Source organism: Ambystoma mexicanum, chromosome 6q, assembly GCF_040938575.1.
Source record: "Ambystoma mexicanum isolate Mex_15411 chromosome 6q, UKY_AmexF1_1, whole genome shotgun sequence".
NCBI classification, from domain to species: domain Eukaryota; kingdom Metazoa; phylum Chordata; class Amphibia; order Caudata; family Ambystomatidae; genus Ambystoma; species Ambystoma mexicanum.
The window spans coordinates 934096038-934119392 of NC_090937.1; the positions used below are offsets into that span (position 1 = coordinate 934096038).

The 23355-nt window shown below is 43.5% G+C and overlaps 1 protein-coding gene across 1 annotated transcript in view; it reads right to left on the bottom strand.

Moving 5' to 3' along the window:
- Nucleotides 1–762: 762 nt before the first annotated feature.
- The window catches only part of VEGFC (vascular endothelial growth factor C), a 401882-nt gene continuing 379289 nt past the window's right edge, over nt 763–23355 (bottom strand). Inside the window, exons 6-7 of the mRNA XM_069631447.1 lie at nt 13606–13939; nt 763–1270 (exon numbers count right to left, since the gene is read on the bottom strand). Coding sequence (XP_069487548.1) covers nt 1156–1270; nt 13606–13939 — 449 coding nt within the window. The 3' untranslated portion in view covers nt 763–1155. The remainder of the gene's footprint in view (nt 1271–13605; nt 13940–23355) is intronic.

The window sequence follows — 23355 nt, forward strand, 5'->3', positions numbered from 1 at the left end:
TTTGAGTCCTTGATCTTACAAGTATCCATCCTGGGTCGCATCCATATGAGATGTGTTTTCTTTACAACTGTTTCTAACCTTACCTTATTCCCACTGTTATGCAATGGCTTTCAGTACTATTACTCCTTTCTGTTCCTTTGGATTGAATCTTTCTTTTGCCAAATGGTGGATGTCATGGTACTTGTGTCTCTAAGCTTAATCCTTTATTTTGGATTACCCAATCAACATATACAAGTCCCCAAAACATTTAAAAAAAAACAAGGCTGGTTGTATTCTCACTCACCTGGTACATTTCTGTTCTGTGATGCCCTTTGCATCTTGCAGTGATTGCTCCTTGAAAAACGCATGCCACTGAAGGTGTCATAATTGTTCACAGATCTTTCAACCTCACACAGTCACCTTTTCTTTTCTAATTGATACATCTATCTATTTGGCCTCAAAAGGCTATTTTCACTCAAATTACAAAAAGAATGAGGATTTTCCAGCATAGCTAGCTGGCAAATTCAACCGGCCTCAATGATGTTTGTATTGAGGCTTGCAACAGACATTATAATGGACTTTAACAGTTGTAGCACCTAATAAATCCTTGCAAGAGAGATGCAACAATACAGTATTAAATTCCTCTACTAGCCAATGTTCATCATGTGCAGTATAACCCTATCCTTTGGCAGGCCAATAATGGATAATTGTCTACTAAGCAAATTCGCACACCTCTGCAGGAGGGTAATACTGCTGGATTGGACAAAAAAAAAATTAGGAGCATATAATACCATTTTGTTTTTATTTTAAACATACTTTGCATGATATAAAAATATGGATCACAGTGAGCTTTACAAATTGTTACTGCTATAAACAGGAATGCGGCACAATATTTTTGTGGAAATAAATTATATAGTCATTATCTTAAAAAAATCTTGAGGAAAACCTAGACTGTTTGGTCATTGATGGAAATATCCATTGTCAGTTCTTTACACAAAATGAGGCCCAGCTGATATGCGCGCTTGCTTAGGACATTTCTTAGGAGTGCGCGATATGCTCAAGTCTTTGTGATTCATGAGGGCCTCTGGTGTATTGGTATATCCAAGTTAGCCACGCAATGAGTTCTCTCCTTTCATTTGGAAAATATGTACACCAAAATGTCCAATGGTTCCTTCACTAGTTAATGAGAGGTCTTTTCCAATATGTGGGCACACAACGGCAAACTTCATCGCTAAAATAGAAGCCAGCTTCACAGCGTTTCGTCCGAACAGTGCATGGAAGTCTGTAGCAACTAAAACAGAAATGAAAGCAATGAATTAGTCCTCGTACATATACCCACAACTTTTATATTTTCAGATATCTACAGGAGACCATACAAAATTAAAATTCTTTTGTGGGCATGTTTGCTAATTGAACAGGACCCATAAACAGTTTGCAAATTGCGCTGTGGATTCGATATTCAAGCATGGTGTCCTCTAAGTGGGGGGACTGTCTGCACTCTGAGCCCACCTTCATGGGCTGTGATTGGCCTCACCGCCACCATTGAGACCAATAGGGAAACCCAGGAGGCGACGGAGCCAACCCCCTTCATGGCCCACACTAAGGCCCCTGTCTGGGCCTGGAGGGTCGCAGAGGGGTTCCCCACAACAGTTCTGAGTTCTGCCTACACTGACTTCATCCCCAAGCGCCAAGTAAGTGCCACCCATTCCACACCTGTGCCCCCACTTCCCCAATGTTACTCTGGACACTTATACCAAGTGCTGCTGGTTCCTGTCCTCTGCCAGCATTGCTGCACTTCAACACCACTTGAACGCAGAAAAGTAGTTTTTGCACAGTTACACTGCAGCCTGTAATTGAGTTCCTTTCACTACACATGAGTGACCACTGAACATGACTTTCTGTGTGGATTGCTTTCAGATCTTGGCGTTCTTAATTATTGCTGCATTTCACCCTGCCTCTCTGGTACCATCTCAAGTTGCCCTTTTACACCCCTGTAGTGCCTGCACACACTGTAACCTGCATTCCATCTGCCTTCAAACCTGTGCAATGTGTTTTGGGCTGAATTTTAGTGCTCTGCCTTAAAATCGAATCTAGGTATGCCTTTGTACATGCACAGTGGATGTTTTGTGCTGTATTTTAGCTCTCTGGCTTAATCTTGATGTGCCTTTGTACCTGCACAGTGTATGTTGTGTGGTGCATGTTAGTGCTCTGTCTTAAAATTTAATCTAGGTGTGCTTTTGAACACGCATAGTGTATGTTTTCTGCTGCATTCTAGCACTCACCCATTGTGGGTTGTTTATAAATCTCTGTAACGCTGTTTGTAACCTTGTGCATATTTTATTTAAAGCACCTCCTTCATCTGGTTTCGCTTGGCTGCTAGGCCCCCTGGTGAGTAGTTGTGGATAGTTCAGCTCCTCTGTCTGGCTCTTCCCCTCTCCTTCGTCCCCACTACATGGCTCTCTCCATCTCCCATATCTATTCTAAATGCTATTTTATCACCTATCCTATCTCTCTCACAAGGTCTGGAAAAAAAAAGCTTAATCCAGGCCTACCTATTGCTCACACCTCTGTCAATGCTGCAGGCAGACTATCACTGACATCCTTGTTTCTGTTCCTTCCCCTAATCTATGGACTCCCCACCTGGTCTCCACTCATACCCATGTTTCCTCTTCTCACATTAATGGCGACACTAAATGGGAAGTACACTTTGCATACTTCTCATCCTCTAGACGCACGCATCATTAATGTCTATCACAATGGCACTGTCATGGCCCAAGTTTCTCAACCTACTCTACTCCTCCGTCGCCGGAACCTGCTCTCTCTCACCAAGGTCCTCCCTTCCCCTGCAACCTCTCCTTCTTTCTCTCCTCTAGCTTCTCCACCACCACCGATGGGAGTACCATGCCCTTGTAATCCACTCAGAGAACTTTTAAAGGTGGTAATCACCTTCACTTAGCCACTCTGAATGCTTGTTCTGCTGTCAAACACGCCTCTGACATCTGTCTCCTTCTTGAAGACGTTGAATGCAGAATCGCACGCAAATCCCTGTTTTACACGCATAGTTCCATGAATCAGGGTGTTAGTGTGTAATGTCCACCATTTTCCCCCACGAATTTGCTAAGGGCACTTGTTTGCTGCGTCAATTTATTCTGAACATCCATTCAATGACAAGTCTTCATACTGGTTGTTTTTGGTTTGACTACCATGAACTTTGTTTTTTTGAACTATTTTCTTCAGAATACTTGACAAAGGCATCAAATTTTATCTGTAGAGCCCTGGGCGTATAGTCTTAGGTGATCAGCGTATTCAAGCCCAGAGACAGTGATATTGGCATATTTTTTAGAGCATGTTCCAGATATTTCCAGTACACTGCTATGACCCGACATAAACAAGTTCGAAATATAACCAGGCATCATAAAAAGAGCATCCTCTGCTAGATTTAATTAACTGTTTTTAAATGTAGCAATTTTACTACATTCCTGCATATTTTGCTCCGCTGAAGGAAGGGTTTAAAGTGCCATTTGGACTGACTGAGCATCTCAGCTTGTACCAAGCGGCGAGTGAAAGATGACATTTTGCACCAGTCACTTCATGCAAATATCAGTGCCAAATTACCCAACAATGGTGCAGGTTTTCGCTGCAATGGAGCATTTTATGTTCTCTTGGTCCTCTCTGTTATTTTAGAAGCGCAATTCATTGTATATGAGGCTTTACGTTGACAGCAACAATGTATAGACAAATTATTCATGCATTCATTAGTGCAGGTTACCATTAAAATATTGCTGTATTCTAAACTGTTATGACTGTACATTGAAAGTGCACAATCGAAAAAAAAAGTCTTTCCCCTTCTTTTAAACAATGGAGTGTTTAAGCTAATCTGATGCATCTGCAATGCCAAGCAATGCTCCTTTGGAAAGCATCCAGTGAACAGTTATACATTACTATTTATAGTCAAAGAATCTAGAAGTTCACATTTTGATTTGCATACCTGAAGTAGTACTAAAAGAAAAATGTGCCTGCCTATTATTGGGCTCATGCAAGGTTCTATTTCTTAAGATACCAGAAGGAAAAACTCACATGTTGGTTGTTTCAGTAGCAAAAAAAAATGTCGCTGGTAAAACACAGTCTAAGGATTATAACTGCCTCCATATTACAGGGCCTGCGGTAGTGGCCCTGTAGTTATGGTTCAGCTGCTAAACCCATAGGAAGAACACTTTTTGGGCGGTTTATAACCTTGACCCCGAAGGACGAATCCTCATGAAGTGTTGCAGAAAAAGTATATGGCTCAGACAAATTGATTCTGCAAAGTTTGGTGAGGTTTTGTACAGGGGGGACAAAGTCATAGGGGGTACCAAAATGTGGGTTTTTTCCCCAATGGAAACAACATTTTGCTCATGCCTACAGCCCAAACCGCTGGACGGATTTTCACTAAATTTGCACCAGGAGTGGCGGCTTGGTCCCGGAAGTGTGCTTTTGCAAATCTTGTGTAAATCCGTTCAGTAGTTTTTTTTTAAAAAATGGCCAAAAAGTAGGTAAAAAAAATTAGTGATATCTGGGTTCAGTCTGCGGACTCACTTCCCTGTTCTGTCTGCGGATGGGCCTCTGATTGGTCCAGAGGACGGCACGATGTCCACAGACATTGGACACGCCTGCTGAATGGATGGTGAAAAGTGTGAGGTATGTCATATTTTTGGGAAATGCCCGCCATTTGAACATTGCAGTAAAAACATAAAAAAACACAATATTGCACTTGTGAAACTAATGTAAGAATCCCTGCGCAGGTGAGGGGTGATGAGGATGGGATGGCATATGGCCATAAAAAATCAAAAAATGGGCGGTTTTCCACCTTCAATGTTCGCGAACAGTTATGTGATATTCGTGAACATCTCAGACACATGGTTGGTGAAAAGCAGTTTTTGGATGGCTTATAACCTTGGCACCACTCAATGAAACTGTATGAAATGTTGTGATACCATTCTAGATGTGACCCTGAAAGGTTCTACAAAGTCTGGTGCTGTTTTGTTTGCAAAAATATTTAAGACCCAGATTTAAATGTTTTTGCAAAGTTTGGTGGGATTTTGTGCAGAGGGAGCAAAATTAGAGGGGGGGTTTCAACATTTTTAGATGATTATAACTTTGTTGCCGTTTGATGAGTGTGCACAAAAGATTTCAGAAAGATTGTAGACTGAACATTTAATTTTTCTGCGAAGTGTGAATGGATTTTGTCAATTGGGAGCAAACTTATATGACTATTTTATGCACATACATTTTGACACTTTTCAAAAAATAAAACATGGATGGATTTGCAGGAAAGTTGTGCAAGGAGCATTGGCAAGGACTTGAAAGCCTGGTTTTGCAATTGTGTCAGTGTTTTATTTTTTGAAAAGTGTCATAATGTAGGTACATAAAATAGTCATATACCATTAGTGACTGAGGTATAGCTGGTGGTCATGGGCAGTGGCTAGATTGTCTGAGTCATGGCCTCTGGCCATGAGCAGTGGCACGATTGTCTGAGTCATGGTCAAAGATATTCTGGCTACTGGCCATGACCAAGAAGGTCTGGCAATGGGGTTAAAGTGGGCATGGCCACCAGGGACTGGCTACGTGTTAAAGTTCTTTGAAATCGGGATAGGTTGCAATGAGAAAAATACATTCTGCCCGTGGCTAAAATTCTGTCAATGGCTACAGCCCGAAGTGCTGCACAGGATTGCATCAACAGATCACTGTGACTAGCAGTGCATACACTCCGTGACAATGGTAATCAGCAGATAATTACCAAGCATGATGAACCAGGTGCCCACGTGTTCACCAGACCACCCCTTGAAATCATTACCCACCCTTATTTGCAACCATAGTGGGACACGATATTGGGATTGAATGCTGGACTAATTTCCACAACCTCGCAGCAATGACTGGCCCACAATCCACATGCCTTGGGAAAGAGTCTAGAGTCGATTTATGTGTCGGCTGAGTTCTAACAATAAATATAATATCAATAATGGTTTTGCAGACTGCTTCATTACGACAACAGTGCTGAGGTGAACAGGGCGCACTCTCCTATTCACAACCTAACACTTGAAGAAGGAAGGGCACCTTCACAAAAAAAAGCATCACCAGCAGCAGCGTAATCTGTACTAGATGAAGCGCTGTGATCTACCCATTCTACCGCCCTGCAATTACATGATAATCATGTACTCTTATTTGATTATTGGGACATGCAGCATGGCCAAACAATAGGTTTGAATGGGAAGACATATTTTACTTGTGGCTACAGCCTGAATTACTGTACTGAATGACAACAAACCTGCGCGAGGAGCCTCAGCAAGGACGTGAAAGTATGGTTTTGCAAACTGTTTTGGGCTTTAGTTTTCCAATGTGTCCAAATGTAAACACAAAGAATTGTGATATAAATTTGGTGCATGGACAATGGGCCTGGCCCTCGGCAAGGATGAATGCCTAGTCTGAGTTACTCATTGGAAATTCAGCATGGCTGAAGCTCTAGGTTGAAATGGGAAAAATAATTCTGCTTGCGGCTGCAGTCCGAAGTACTGGACGGGTTTGCAGCAAACCTGCGCGATGAGCGTCAGCAAGGACCCGAGAGGGTGCATTTGCAAATCTGTTGTGTGTTTGATTTTTTGGAAAGTGTGGAAATGCAAGTACAAAAAATTGTGATATAGCTTTTTTGCCATGAGCAGTGGGAGCCTCAGCAAGGACGTGAAAGTATGGTTTTGCAAACTGTTTTGTGCTTTATGTTTCCAACGTGTCCAAATGTAAAACACTAAAAATAGTGATATAAGTTTGGTGCATGGACAATGGGCCTGGCCGTCAGCGAGGACAAATGCCTACTTTTGTTTTTACTTATTGGGGCATGCAGCATGGCCGAAGCTGTAGGTTTACATGGGAAAAGAAATATGCTTCTGGCTGCTGGATGGGATTGCAGCGAAGTTGTGAGAGGAACATCAGCAAAGACCTGAAAGGATGCTTTTGAAAATCTGTCCCGTGTTTTACTTTTTTGAAGTTGTCAAAACATAAGTACAAAAAATAGTGATTTAACTTTTCTGCAGACGGCATGGCCTTCGGCAAGGACAAATGCCTAGTCTGATTTCTCTTTCGGGGTATGCGCTGCTGATAATGACTCACATAACTATGTGTTGCAAAAAAAATGTTTGTTAAAGGAGGTTTATGGTTTTATATATGTTAAAAGAGGAAATAATCATAACTTATATACAGTGATGTAACATCATGAAATATTTTCACTTATGAAAATGTATTCGAAAATGTATTCAATTGACAGAAAAAACTTTGTTAAAGGAACATTATGGTTAAGATACAACCCAGCCTTGGGACCCCTCTACCCCAGAAGTTAGCAAGTGGCCTCCCACCTTGGCATACTTTGGGACTTCCCTCCTGGGCTCCTATGATTTTTATTTATGCACTTCTGTCACTGTTAAATGCATATGTGCATTTATAGGAGCACTGTGTAACATTTGTTGGTATAAGTATTGGAAATGTAGATGCAAACGATTTTTAGAACATTGTTAAGTGGCAATTGGTGTGTGGAAGTTAAATATGTTGATAGTCTAGATGTAGAGGTTTTTTTTAAGTGATTGGTGGATATATGTGTGAATGGCTTGAAGCAGGCAATGAGGGAAAGTTACAAACATAACAGTAAAAAGAGTAGAAGGGCTGTTTTGTGCCATGGTGTGCATCTGCAATCTGGGTTTTCTGATAAGGCTGGGCTAAACAGGGGAATGCGGAGACTGTGGACATTTATAAAGGGAAATGGATTATGGTATTTATTGTATACTAGAGAGAAGTATTTTGGACAGAAATGTGTTTCCATGCTTTTTTCTTTTTCTCTAGTATACAATTGGCCGATTATTTCCTTGAGCATAGTCGAAATTGCTAATGGGAATGTTGGAGAATCTTATTGAATCTATCTAATTTACTGAAAAATGTGACCTTTTTAATGTTTTTTTCTTTTCTTTTTTTTTTTTTGTGTTCTCAGGAGAGACCAGAAAGTAAGGTGGGGAGGGAAATGAGGGAAGGGGCACCAACCACACATATGGAGGGGCAGATGAAGATGCTGCACTTGTGTTAAATCTAAGGTAAATGGCAGTGTTTCTCATGCTCCTTGATTACAGTTTCAAAAGCACTTTGAAATTGCTCCCCCCTGCAGAGTAGTGTGTTGCAGTAACTGCAGAATATTGTTGTTTTCGAAAGATATGGATCAACAGCCTGTTTCATTGATTGCAAGGTAGCTGATGGGATTTTGTGTCACACTTGGCAAATGGGGAGCAGGTGCAAGTGGATCTAGGTTACCTGGCCTAAGCCCTGCACAACTCGTGCCTTCCTGTTTGCTGCTCTTTTTCACCACTTAGCAAGCCCGCCCATCTGGTGCCTTCCTGTTTGCTGCTCTTTTTCACCACTTGGCAAGCCCCGCCCACCTGGTTCCTTCCTGTTTGCAGCTCTTTTTCCCTACTTAAGGAGCCCTCCAGCCTCTTTTCTTTTGCAGATGGGGAGCTGGTGCAAGTAGATCTAGGTCACCTGGCCTAAGCCCCGCCCACCTGGTGCCTTCCTGCCTGCTGCTCTTTTTCACCACCTAGCAAGTCCCGCCCATCTGGTGCCTTCCTGTTTGCCGCTCTTTTTCCCTACTTAAGGAGCCCTCCAGCCTCTTTTCCATTGCAGATGGGGAGCAGGTGCAAGTGGATCTAGGTCACCTGGCCTAAGCCCAACCCACTGGTGCCTTCCTGTTTGCCGCTCTTTTTCACCACTTAGAAAGCCCTGCCCACCTGGTACCTTCCTGTTTGCTGCTCTTTTTCACCACTTAGCAAGCCCCGCCCACCTGGTGTCTTCCTTTTTACCGCTCTTTTTCACCACTTAGCAAGCCCCGCCCACCTAGTACCTTCCTGTTTGCCGCTCCTTTTCCCTACTTAAGGAGCCCTCCAGCCTCTTTTCCTTTGCAGATGGGGAGCAGGTGCAAGTGGATCTAGGTCACCTGGCCTAATCCCCGCCCACCTGGTGTCTTCCTACCTGCCGCTCTTTTTCATCACTTAGCAAGCCTCGCCCACCTGGTGCCTTCCTGTTTGCTGCTCTTTTTCACCACTTGGCAAGCCCCGCCCACCTGGTGTCTTCCTTTTTACCGCTCTTTTTCACCACTTAGCAAGCCCCGCCCACCTGGTGCCTTCCTGTTTGCCACTCCTTTTCCCTACTTAAGGAGCCCTCCAGCCTCTTTTCCTTTGCAGATGGGGAGCAGGTGCAAGTGGATCTAGGTCACCTGGTCTAAACCCCGCCCACCTGGTGCCTTCCTGTTTGCTGCTCTTTTTCACCACTTAGCAAGCACCACCCACCTTCTTAGCCCTGCCTCTCCCTTCCTGCTCCTAACTATTAGATCAAGGGCGTGTCTCGCCCGGGCGTCCTAAGCGAAGGGCAGATGAAGAAAAGGGGAATTCCTGTTTGGACCTGTTCGGACCAGGAGGATCCAGGGCCCGACGCCCTGCTCAGACAGCAGGTAGGCATGCACCAACATGTGTTACTCCCTCTGGTCCCCCCATGATGTTCCCTTGTGCCCCCCATTCTCACACACAGGTGTTGCCTGTTTTGTGTGGTTCTTCTTCCCTGCTCCCCCCTCACCCCACTCAAGTCTATTTCTGCAGGAGTCTGTCCTGATACATTCTGGTTTCACCATCACCGTCTTGTGGACAATGCTGGATTTGACTTTTATGGACTTCATTCATTTATGGTGCGTCACCCTTTCTCAACTCTCATGCTGAACTTCTTTTGCATCTTGTACTCATGTAGGTCCTGAATCATGCTGTTCCCATCTTCATCCTGTATCCTGGCTTGCAACAGTATGTGTTACTACTGACTTCTGCAATTGTATTCACTCTCCGCTCTTGCTTCTCCATTCTTTTGACTGCTAACTCTCTGTTATCTCCTCCTTTCCCTTCTCCCTTTTCCTATCTCTTCCCCTTACTTTGTTCTATGCACTTACTCTATCAGAATTGTCCCTGGACCTAGCATGATAGCAACCTCGTCTGTCTCCTCCTCCCTCCCCTTACTGGCTTTTTCCTCCGCAACCCCCCTCCAGCACTATCTGAAATGTCGTCAGGCCTAATATGATAGTTGCTTGTTTTGTTCCTCCCCTACCTTTCTGTACCCCTCTCCCTCACCTCTTGTTTTTTTTCAGGCTCTACCAAAAATGTCATCAGGCCTAGTACGGTAGTCACCTGTCTGTTTCCATTTCCTTCCCACTCTCATCCTTCCTTCCTTATCCATTTTGTTGCTCTTGCACTATCTGAAATGTCGTCAGGCCGAGTACGAAAAATTCTGATTATATGCTTTGTGGTGGGGAGGTGGAGGGGTATTACATTGTTTTTAATACCTAAACAAAGAAAGTCAAAAAATTACACATTTTCTGTTGTGACTCTGAGAAATATAGAGGCAATTAATTCATTGGAAGATGTTAGATTAAGCATCCTTTGACATAGATCCCTAGTTTTGACTAGAGTGGGGTGCAGGGATGAGCCTCAAGGTGGGGACAGGCCTCAGCGTTAGGAAATCCCCAGAGCAAGATCGGGCTTCCAAGTATTGATGAGCTTCCATCTGGGAATAGGTAAGAGAGCAGGGATGGGCCTTGAGAAGGGGATAGGCTTTAAAAGGTGCAGCATTAGGGTGGGAATGGGCTTGAAAAACGAGAGGCCTATGATTGGGGATGTGCCTCACATAATGAGTCGGGATGTGTCTAAGAGAGAACCGTCTCTTGAGCGAGATGTTTTATGTCCTAGCAGCACTTTGTATTTATATAATACATATTTTTGAAAGTGTATCTGTCTCCCTTTTTGTCCACTATAGGGCGAACTATATAAAGGGCTCCACGGGGCCTAACAGGTGTAACCTTTCACAAGGCATCAAACGGTGTGGTTTAAAGTTGTTGAAGCCGTAATAAAAGATAGAAATGTGGCACACATTAGTACAAGTAATCTGGGAAACTGTTCTTATCGACACACAAGCAGTGCACATCCCCAGTGACAACACACCCATAGTTCAATCAGCATGACACCCAAGAGACGATCTACTTTTGAAACGTTACCTGGAGTTTGGCGTAAAGAGGCAGCCAGGGCAGCAGAGACAGTTAAACAATGCCATCAAGGACATCAAGCACAAGCAAGCAGATGGGCAGCACTGAGATAGCATGGAACACCAGAACAGAGGTAAGCCCGACAACAGGCTGATTCTCGGCGTCAAGAGGGAGCCAGGCAGCAGTGGAAAACCATATGTACATTGTGGTTACTTTGGAGCTCGGGCATGCCGGGTATATCTGCTGGTTTTACACAATAACAAATTGGAGCTGGTGTTGTCCCGGCAATATTAAGAGAGATTTCTCTTATTTCCAAGCTTTGCCCTGGTCAATGGAAAATGCCAATGTAAAGTTTCTTTGTAATTCTGCTCGTTTCTGTGAGACAATGCAAATCATGGTAGTGGGCCATAAGGAACCCGATGGACTAAAATGTTGGATTAGCAGCTGTCCATAATTAGTTGTGACAGTCATGATTATGGGAGATCACTTTACCTAAAACCTAGTGTGTTCATCTTCCACACCAGTTAAGCATAAATAGATCCATAAAATACAGGACACGGGTGCAATTTTGGTGCTTCAGAAAAGAATAGGGAAACAATCGATCAGTCGGTCAAGTAAACATGAAATATATGTGAGGCCAAAGGAGACTTAAGCAGTTGACCACGGCTAAAATGGAGATGAGGAATATGGGATTTGCAAAAGGTCCATTTTTTTATTACATTGAAAAATGCTTTTGAAATGTTTGGATGAAGTGACAAAAGCCACAGTGAATGCTATTATCCAGAAGGAAGTGGGAGTAAAAAGGTTGTGTGATGTTGTTAAAATTCAATATTGTATTGGGTTTCATCATAGCAGTATGGTGAACTATCACTGTGTTTAAATCCACACGCCTTTCACTTTTCTGTGCAAAGGAGACACAGTTGTCAATGTTGTTATTTCATTTGTATCAAGCATAAAGACGCTGGCATGCAGGAGTTCTGGCATTAATGTCATTAACCCATGCTCCCTGACATGTATCTCTCCCAGCATCAGACTGGAAACATGGTTGATTCATCCGCCAGATGGGCAAATATTTCAAGGACCAGGTCTGCTATGTCTGTTGCATTGCAAAGCATATATTTTAATATGGTATGTTTATGCACCCTCTTTCCACTGTGTTTCCACGGTCTGCTTATGTTGTTTCCTTCTATTGATATGTAGCTTGTTGTCAAAATGACTATGTAACGGAATATCCTGTTCTGAAGTAAGGATTTACGCTACCTGAGGCACAGGTTCATTTAATCATCTGCTCCCCCTGGCAAGGAGACCAGATCTGATATTGCTAGGGATAGAATTGTGTCCCTTGTGCCTTTTTGTTAGCAGCACCTTAGGCAGCTGAATAAAATTGGCTTCTTGCAACACTGAAACTGAAGCACCTCAAAACCTTTCTCTTTGCTTCTGCCTTTTCTCCTCCTCTCCCCTGCTGACTTCCATGCTGAAACGGAAACTGCACTGGTTACCTGGCCACCCTCTGATCTCTGGCCCAGGACCCCTCCCCCGCCAGTTGGTCACCTACACTGCCTTCCCGGGAACCCCCTCACTTGGGGATTGTTTTTCTGTATCCCTACAGTCCCACTACCAGCACTTGACACCTGATGTCTGCACTTACCCTTGACCTTGCCACCAGCTGGACGTACTTTACTTATTGTTTATTTATTCTTTTATCCCATGTACTGCACTTTCCTCCTCCCCTTCCCATGCACTTGCACAATCTGAATGACACCTGGCCTAGCAGGATCGTTGCCTGTCTTCCCTCTGTTCCCCGTCCCTTGCCTCGTCGCGCCTTGAAACACTTGTGTATAGGCGCGTTATAGGTGCCATATCATATCATACATCCCACCATGTAATTGGATGTACTGCCAAAGAAAAAGTGGGCGGGGGCATATAATGAAGGACAGCCATGTGAGGATATGTTTTGAGAATGTTAATGCTAAAGTGCTGCCGGTTCTAAGCTTGTCTTTTGTCTAAACCTTCACGTAAAGTGTGATAATGTCAGTGGGCAATCCACTCGCATGACCTTATTCCACACGTGAAAAATGAAACAGATCATCGTTTCAACTCTTTTTATAATAAGCAACACAAATGGTATAACACCAAAAGTGCTTTTGGTACAGTGAATAAGTTTGTTACATAGGGCCAATGAGCCATGGAAATGATGAATGTTGCACTTTAAAAAGATAGCGTAACATAATATATGCACCAGTGAGAAATCTGATTGAGGTTAACATGTTGCCTTATACATCCGCAACCTTAAGTCACAAGTTTGAACTCCATCAGTGCCATGCTAACCCTTTATCTTTCCGTGATCGATGAAGTGATTACCATTACATTGGTAATGTTAACATATATTATTAAAGTGCTTAGAAGCAGACAGCATCCAGCATAAAACACTATATAAGAACAGGATATTATTTTTGTTAAACTTGTTTATCCAATCACATTTTACATTTGATATCTCCAATGTAAATAAAGATCAAGTAACAAAACAGGCTTGCATATTTGCTTACCTGCAGGTCTGGTGATGGAATCTTTTTCCCTTTAAGAAGCATTTGTTTGGAGATTCTGTGCATTCACATGTGCATTTCATTGGATTTAAGGGCTGATTCTTGGGGCATGTCCTTTTACACACACATTGGCACTTGTCCTCGTCATATTCCTTGTTCGGTCCACAAGAGCTGGGAAGAAGCTTGTTTCTGCACATGCATTGGCAAGACGTTCTGTCCAATTCCTTGTGAGGTCCACAGCTTGATGGCCACAATCCCCCTTTACAAACACATTGGCACGTTTCCTCATCCAGCTCTTTGTTTGGTCCACAGATGTCATGAAATCCTTCTGTAGAATCTAAAGGGATACAAGCAGTTAGACTCTTGTAGTTCTTTAATTCAGCAAGGATCCATGGATGAAGAGTGACCCTCTCCAACTAATTCTATATCATCTTTAAGTCATGCCATTATACTGTTATTTCGTATCTAAAATAGACATGAGGCAAAATAGTTGCTACAAACCTAAACAAAAAAATACTTTTGTTTTAAAAAAACCTTCTTACAGAATAGTCAGAAAGTTCAATGTAAAGCAATTGCACAATGCAAGACGCCGAGAGGGCTGCAGAGCTAGTAATAATACCCAAGTACCAGTCACACAGCCATCATGCTGTGGTATAATGTACACTTCTCTGGATTTGTGACACCCCGTAATGTTCTAGTGGAATGGTTCAGACAAAATGCCACCTGGAGCTCTATAACAAAAAGCAAGAATGGTTCATGACAGTATAAACTCTGTTTCTGGAGATGATCACCTGTTTTCTCTTTCTGTAAGGGATACGTAATGGGATAAGTAGCGGGATATGTGAATGCATCCGTCTATAATTATTATTCAAGAAAGCACTAGAGTGTGTAAATAAAGGCGTATCCATTTACAAGCTGCTCCTGGTGTAACATACCCCATTCTAGCAAATCTTAAAGGCCAATATCAGTCACTAATTCATAGGTTCACTTCTATCCCCATTCTTAAATATCGGTAATTACCACTGATCGCTTCCAGGTATGCCCTTGTGACTTAATGGTCATTGAAAAGACTAAACGTAAAAAAGCCTAAACGTATAGGAAACTGTCCTCTTTTGAATTTGAAAGGCATATTTGTATTAGATGGAATGAGAGGTATGCCCGGTATAAGAACAGTATTGATTAAACAGGCCTCTATGATGTGTTTTTGATTGATTGATTTGTTTATCTATAGAGCGCCTTACACCAAGGCACTGTACAATGGAACAACTAATACAGAGAACAGCAACAAACATTGGGAGCAAAAATTACATCATGAATCATTCTACAACAAAACAGTGCAAAGAGCAATTAACTGAGGGGCAGGGGAAGTGGAGTGGGAATAGGATTGGTAAGGGGGGACATGAGAAGGATAGAACAAGTGAAAATGGAAGGGAGAGAGAGTGAAATAGGAGTGGGGAGAGAGGAATTAGAAGAGGGAAAGAAGGGGGGGAAGAAGAGAGGACAGGGGGCCTTCAAGGTGGAGAATGGAGGAGGAGGGATTTAAGGGAAGTGCGAAATGAGGGGAGGGTCGTGGAAGAGCGGATTGAGAGGGGGAGTGAGTTACAGTGCAGAGGAGCAAGGAGTTGGAAGGAGCGGAACCGGGAGGAAGCACAGGGGGAAGGAGGTACAGTGAGGAGGAAATGGTCAATGGAACGAAGGGAGCGAGAGGGGGAGTAAAAGGTGAGAAGGGAAGAGAGATAAGGAGGAGCAATACCAGGTAGTGATTTGGAAACAAGGCAGAGAAAGCAAAATTTTAGCTGCAAGTGGGAAGGTAGTCAGTGAAGGTGAGAGAGCGAGGAGGAGATGGAGTCACGGGAGGTAAAGAGACAAAGGGTACGAACAGCGGAGTTGGTAAAATAGGTTTTGCCAACCTATTCCAGTGCAGAGTCCCTGTGATGGCATAAGATTGCGCACTATTATAATTACAGCACCTAATTTCAGTTTTAGGTCATGAGCATGCATTCATCCTACAGCATTTTGCTCTTTAGAGACTGAAACGTTGAGTCAGTAATTAAATGTTCATTGACACCAGAACCGCCGCGCCATGTGGTAAAAGAAGTGGGGGTGGAAAGAAGTAACTTGAAATTATTCAGAACTTTTTCGATAATGGAAGGTGGAGGTGACAGCTTAGAAACTTGCTATTTCTGTTTGCTAAAATGAGGCTGTTGTTGAAGTGGAAGGACACACAAAGGTGCATGTTACCATTTGGACAGCAGAGGGCAACCTAACACTGATACATTGTTTGTTAAAATGAGAGCTGTTGTGGAAGTGGAAGGGCACACAGTGGTGCACTACTGATACATTGAGCCTCATTATGAATGTTGTGGTAAGGCAACAACGGCACCGGTAGTGCTACCAGAGCCAGCCAATGTTTCCATGCAGCAACATTACGAGTTTGCTCGCGGGTGCCGTTCTGCAAGCCTGGTCAGACCAGGCATGCAGAGCAACACCTGCAAGCAGACCAGGATGGTAGCAATGGTACCGTTATGAACGGTACCGCTGCTACCATCCTCCCCATTCCCATTGAGCCCTATGGGGGCTCAAATGGGAATGGGGACGCACCGGGTCTGGGTCCCGCGAAAGGGAATTACAGGGCCCTCCAAGGTTGGAATGGCCCAGTAAGTCCCCTTTTGCGGGACCCGGACCCAGACCCGGACCCGAGTTTGGGGTAGCCATGTCCTTATTAGGGCATGGCTACCTCCAAACTCGTAATGAGGCCCATTGTTTGTTAAAATGATAGCTGTTCTGAAATGGCACATGGAGGTGCAGTTTGCAATTTGGACAGCAGATGGCAACCTAACACTGATAAATTGCATCAGCTCAGTACGGAAACATACCTAAGTATTTTATATATATAGATAATTGAATTCAATACGTGTGTGAATACATCTGTATTTTCTAATTAAATACTAGTGTACATTAAGGCATAAGTAGTAGAATTTGTGTATGCATATACCAGTGTCTGATGTTGAAATATTAAAGTATTTTTAAATATGTATCTATATTTGTGACAGATGTTTTAGCATATGCGTATGAATTGCAGCTGTTAGTAGCAGGATAGTAGGTTCATGGTATGTGACTAGATGACATGGTATGGTGTTTGAGGAATGTTTAATGTTTTGGCGAATGTATGTATTTATAGTTATAATAGAAGTAATAGGTTATGGGTAAGTATTTATATGTCTTCCTTTCTTACAGGACTCCCTCTCTGACTCCAAAGTGCTCCTTACTTTCCTGCAAGTAAAAGGTCACAAAATAAACAAGGCTAAATTGCAGCTCTGCCTCCCCACTGTTCGTTTCCTAGGAAAACAACATTTCCCATGGCGCTAGGGGCTTCCCCCTTCTCGTGTGTCCTGCATTTTACAATATCCCATGCCCACCACTAAAAGATAACTATGCTCCTTTTTAGGAATTAGTAATGTATGCCACCCCTGGATCCTTGGTTATGTCTCTACTGTAACACCTATGCAAAAGATGCTACATGACTCCCAGCCTGACAAACTCACATGGTCTCCTGACGCTTCCACAGCCTTCTCCAAGATCAAGACTTCCCTCTCCATTTTCCATTCCCTCGCCCTTCCTGACTACTCTAAATCATTCATCCTGTTCTGTGATGAGAAAGAGGGGTATGTCTTTGGCATACTCACACAGAATCACGTCAACCTACAACGCTCTGTAGCCTATTCTAGCTCACAATTAGACCCTCTATCCTCTGCCTTTCCCAAATGTCTTAGAGCGGTAGCTGCCACTGCCCTTCTCCTTACAAGAGCAGACAACATTGCCCTAGCACACCACATAAACATAGCCACACTCTGTATTAGCACTCCTCCTCAGGGTACAGCACAACACTTATCTGCTGCACGTCTCACCAAATATGAAAAATTGCTCCTCTCCTCCACCAACATCACTCTCATAAGATGCGCCCCACTCAACCCTAACTCCCTGCTACCCACTCCAGATGACAGTCACCTGCATGACTGCCTTGCAGCGGTTGACATTGTGTCATCACCAAGTACCGACCTGAAGGATATCCCCCACCCCAAAGCAGACCTGGCTCTCTTTATTGACGGTTCTTGTCTTAGGGACTCTGCAGGGATTCTCCAGGCAGGCTTTGCAGTTTGCACCTCCTTTGAAGTATTAGAAGCATTTCAGCTCCCATCAGTACGATCAACACAAGTTGCTGAACTCATTAGCCTCACACACGCTTGCACCACTGCCACACAACGCACAGCCACTATGTACACTGATTCATGTTACGCCTTTGGTATCTCACACGACTACGGGACCCTCTGGTAACAGAGATGTTACCTCACTGCCCAAGGTAGTCCCATGCTCAATGCTCCCTATGTTGAAGGACTGCTTAATACGATCTTGCTACCCACCAAGTTTGCCATTGTGAAATGTAAGGCCCACAATCGATTTTCTGACAGCAGCTCACAGGGTAACGCATTGGCTAACTGCCATGTGAAAAATGGGTCCCTCCATGGCGCTCAGGCTCCTGATTATGTGTTGCTATTTCTCCTCTCATTTGAGGACACCCTAGCATCTCTTTCCATCCTGGTGACCTCCAGGATGCGACCCCCCCAGGCAGAGAAACAGGCTGGGAAAATAAAGGATGATTGATATTTATTTCTATCGCGCTCGTACACAAGTGTTTCAGGATGTGCTTGTTGCTCTGATCACCTATGGCATGATAACTATGGCCGATTAGTAGCCCCACTATCGTTATTACCATACTTAGCATGTGTTGCTCACTCTGTGTCCCATTCAAGCAAGGTAAAGATGACCTCAGAGATCCAGCGATATTGGTTCATCCCTAAGTTCCCCTCCATTGATCAGAAATACTTTGCTCACTGTCCAACATGTCTTGAGTTCAACCCTGGAAAGCCTGTGAAAACACCTCCAGAGGCACATGTAGTCCCTTATGGCCCCTTTGTGAATATCCAAATCCATTTTATTAGCATGACCAGTGCGCGTCTTTTGAATACGTCCTGGTGGCAAGACACATTTTCTGGATGGACTTAGGCCTAGCCCTGTAAATATGCTGATTCCATTACAGTGGCCAAGAAACTGCTCAGAGAATTCATCCCACATTTTGGCCTCCCAGTTTCTATAAACTTTGATAGTGGTATCCATTTCACAGGACAAATTGTACAGAACATTTGCAATGCCCTAGGCAGATTTTCCACTGCTCGTATCACCCGCAATCAGCCGGGTCATTGATACGCCGAAATTTCGACACGAAGAACCGCCTTAACAAAGTGGGGCATGAAACAGGCCTAAGTTGGCCTGATGCCCTCCCTCTTGCACTCATGGACATAAGAAACACTGTAAATAGAGTACATGGCCTCTCCTCACCCGAGATTCTCATTGGGAGGCCGATGATAATGGCAGTTACTCCGCCACCTTCACCTGAACCCTGTGATTTACAACTGAATGATGATCTTGTTGTTTCCTATTGCAAAAGACGCATACTCATTGTCATTTCTCCCTTCTAGCAAATCCAAGAATCCCTTCCTCGACTACCTGAAACACTGTGCCACAGCCTCCTGCCTGAAGACTGTGTAGTCCTGAAAGAGCATCAGGGAAAATCCTCACTGCACCCTCACTGGAAAGGACCATTCCAGGTCCTGCTGACAACCCACAAAACTGTACGCTGTAGAGACCATGGGCCTTATTACGACTTTGGAGGTAGCCATGGTGCTATTATGGTACATGACTCCTGGGTTCACGCCAGCCAGTGTGTGAAAACAGCGCCTCCAATCAATGACAAAGAACAGCTAGGGGTGGAGGACAAAGACACCCTGCTATCTGCCAGCACCAAAGACACAGCAAAGCTGCAGTCTGCAGGGGTATAGGATAAAAACACCCCTCTTCAGCTGTCCAATGGGGTCCCAGCAGCTAAAACCCCATCCAGCACTCCTTGACGATGAAGCTCCATTACCTCTCCCGATGTTTAACTTACAGAGTACTTCTACCATCTCACCTGACATCGGCAGATAAACTACATCCACCGGAACCACGCCACTTCTACAACTGTCTCTCACAGGTGGCCCAATGATCTCAATACTTTTCTACACCCGCCTCCTATGGGTTTGGTCATCAAACAGCTACAATAACACTGTGCACATGGAGTGTAGGTGCATAAGTCCTTCAACCTAAGAGCTTTGGAGGCCAGCTGAATGTGCTCAGTGCCACAGCTGAAGGACTGGTTCTGCAGTTATTGATCTCTGCACATGCCATGCACATCAGACCCACGTGAAGCATCTGGGTCTCCTTCCTGCTGAGGGGTGTGCCAGCTGTACATTAGTTGCCTTATTCCCCTGTCAGGTACAGTTTGGCATGCCCCCCCTGTCTTCGACTTGCAGCTCGCCAGGCTAGAATACTAAAACGGCCTGATTCCCTCCAGCTCTATGCATCTGTCATCATTTTTCGTGTGAGGATCCGAACTTTTGCATCATCCTCTCTCCTGTCTACCGGGTCTGGTAACGACTGACACTTTGGAACTTTTGGGCATAAGGCCCAATCTCCATAGTGTTGGACTGCTAAAACTACGAATAACGTTACTATTGCATTATTGAAGCATTTACCATTCACTGTCTCAATTGTTTCCAACATGTTGCTGTTCCATATCATGGTATTGGCTCTGTCTCCCCCTACATCTGCCACCCTACACCCAGATACCAACACCTTTCTCAACTTCTGCTGGGCCTGCGCTGACCTAATGAATGCCTCTGATTGCTATGTATGCACCCACACTCTTATGAACCCTTGTGGGGGGATTCCCTTCATTACTGTCCCATTGGATCCTGCTGAATGGTGTTATGACCTCCTGATCAATGACTCTTCTTGTCCCAATTTGACCCATTTCTTCCACTGGGGATTTTTCTAACCCAGCTATGCCAATACTCCCAAAATACTGACTACATTTGTTCCACATACATGTTCACTGCAATAGGCACTCTGCCTTCAATGGGTATGACACCATCCACCTGTGTCCTTATCCGAAGTGCTACCACTGCCACCTATAACCACTCAGCTGTCATAGCACTCTACACCAACAGAGGGTTATATTTCCATTGTGGGGCTAGCGCCTACCAATGGCTACCAGCTAACTGGAAAGGACAGTGCACCATTGGGTTTATTTACCCAGCGATTCGCATGTGTCCCATTCTCCAAAACTCTCTACAGACCCTGATGTTCCAAAAGCAACGCCTAGACATGGTTCAAAGGCCTCCTAGGGTTCCTGGTCCCAAACATTGGCACTGCAATCAAAAGGGCCGATCTTCATTCCCTATCACTCCTCCTCAAAGAGGTAGCCAGCAACACTGCAAAAGGAATAGGGATTCTTAAAAAGCAAACAAATTGCACTCAGAACTATGGTCCCCAGAATAGAATGGTACACAATTATCTGCTAGCTGCCCAACATTATAGGACAAGAATGTTGCACCTGGGTACCTGATACTCCTCCCAGGTTGAGGACATCATAAAAACACCTCCAAGGGGTTGGTGCACCTTACACAAAATGAACAAAGGTTATGCCGCCTCACTATTAACTTGGATTTGAAACACTTTTGGTTCACCGGGCTCTTCCATTCAGCATGGTATTTTAATCATTGTTGTTTTAATTGTTGCCTTTAAAATGATAGTATTTCTTATTCGCTGCCTTCTGTCATGCTGTGCTAAACAAATGTCTCACTTGCTCTTCGCTTCAAGACCAAGCTGCTGCCACTTAAAATAGAGGCACCTCTAATTAAGGAAGACACTTCCAATGAGGCCTCCAATGAACAGGAATTGGTGAATTGTTAGGACAAATGTTTGAAGCAGAATTGTGTGAATTGTTGAATTGGGACCTTATAGGCCCACAATCTCTGTCTCTAAAGCAACATCCTTTCTGTGACAATCCTTGTACCAATCCACCATATCCTTATGCCACCCATGTAAATGGGTATCTTTGATTGAGGCTATGCACCAATCCTGCTCCCTGTGGTCTATACCCTGTCTCAGGGACGACCCAAACAGGAGGTTGATGTGGCAGGTTGTTATGCTATGGTAAGCTACATTATGCTCTCTCATACATTTAGGCCTCAGATCTTCCATTTTGCCTTTGCCTGAGGCATCTCTCTGCACTCAGCTCCTCTGTCATGCCCAAACCCTGCCTGCCGCAGATTAGACCAAGACCCTGTAACAAGGCAAAGGGACACATTAGACCCGCTCTTTCGTTTGCTCTCTACAAGTATAGCATTAGCACCATATATGGTAGATAACAATAGTGTTTCTGTGAATGCTGCTTATCCATATTAAGACACAATGTACCCAGCCCATGTGCCTACAAGGCTACGTCACAAGGTCACAAGTCAGATGTCGATAGTAATGCCAAATGGCTGCAATGTCATTCCAAGTACCACCCACCATTATGAAAATGTTATAATGTATTAGTGATTGCTTATGATATGTTATATAACTTGCACTCTAAGGGTGGTCCCTTTGGAGCTCTGTGTGATAACTGCCAGGAAACGTGTCCTTCTGTATTTTCCTGTTTATCTGCTGATAATTTCTCTGTATGCTGTTTAGTTTCTATCTAATAAAAGAAGCTTGGATTATCGATCAGTCTGGTGTCTGATCTTCATATTGCTGCAAGCTGAAGCTGAGGACGAAGTGACCCTTGGGAAGGGGCTTGCCTTGGCTAGCATAGTTATATGCATTTATCGGTATTTGACATTGTATCTATCTATTTGGATTTGAAATGGAAATATCAATAATTACATTTAGATTGATGTTATGCATTCATTAATGATGTGAAAAAGAGGTTTGTCACTGCGTTAGCTCAGTCTTGAAAGAAATCACTGCATTTCAAGTTTGTATTCCTTTTATTGGACTAACTGAAAATATTATGCTGCGATGGAAAAAGCTTTCACTTTTGAAAGGCTCAAACACCTTCTTCATCAGTGATTTTATCTATTTTATAAATCAAAGTAGTTGGGTAATTTTTACACATCTCAGCTTCCCTTCGACTCTCGTCTTCTTATCCATTTATTTTTCATAGTATACAAATGCATTCACAGGCTTGCCCGAATCTCCCTTTCTTCTTTGGTGTCTTTTGTTATAGAGTTACGGTTTGCTCCAATCTCATACTCAGTTCCCTTCCACACCCGTCCTACGCCCCTGTGTGCTCAATCTCATGTTGGCTCCTTCTATCAGGGCCTCCTCATTTTTCGCTATTTTGGTTTTCATCTCAAATCTGATCTTCTTTCCTCTTTGCCATAAAACATGTTTCTAATAGTCTTGAATTCTTCATTACACCACATTATTGTACTATTATTTAATTGTGTGCATAACTTTGGTGAAAGAGCAATTGAATTAGATGAATACAACTACAACATGTACTCTTAATATTCTACCCTAATCATATACATATTATGGTATCCGGTTATTGTATCACCATGTACAGTTCCATGTGGCTTCCCACTTTGGTTTGCACATTAGAAATCCCAACATATACATGCATACATACATACATAAATACATACATAAATAGAAAGGTTGGGGGCTGTTTTAGTCCGTATACACATGCATACATATCTGCACATGCATACATCATTTTATGATGTGAGGTGAAAATGTCTACACAGATGTTCTGTCGTTTGATTAAAATGTGTCGTAACATGATATGCAAACTAGTTTGAATGCAGGGATCCCATAATAATCAAACTA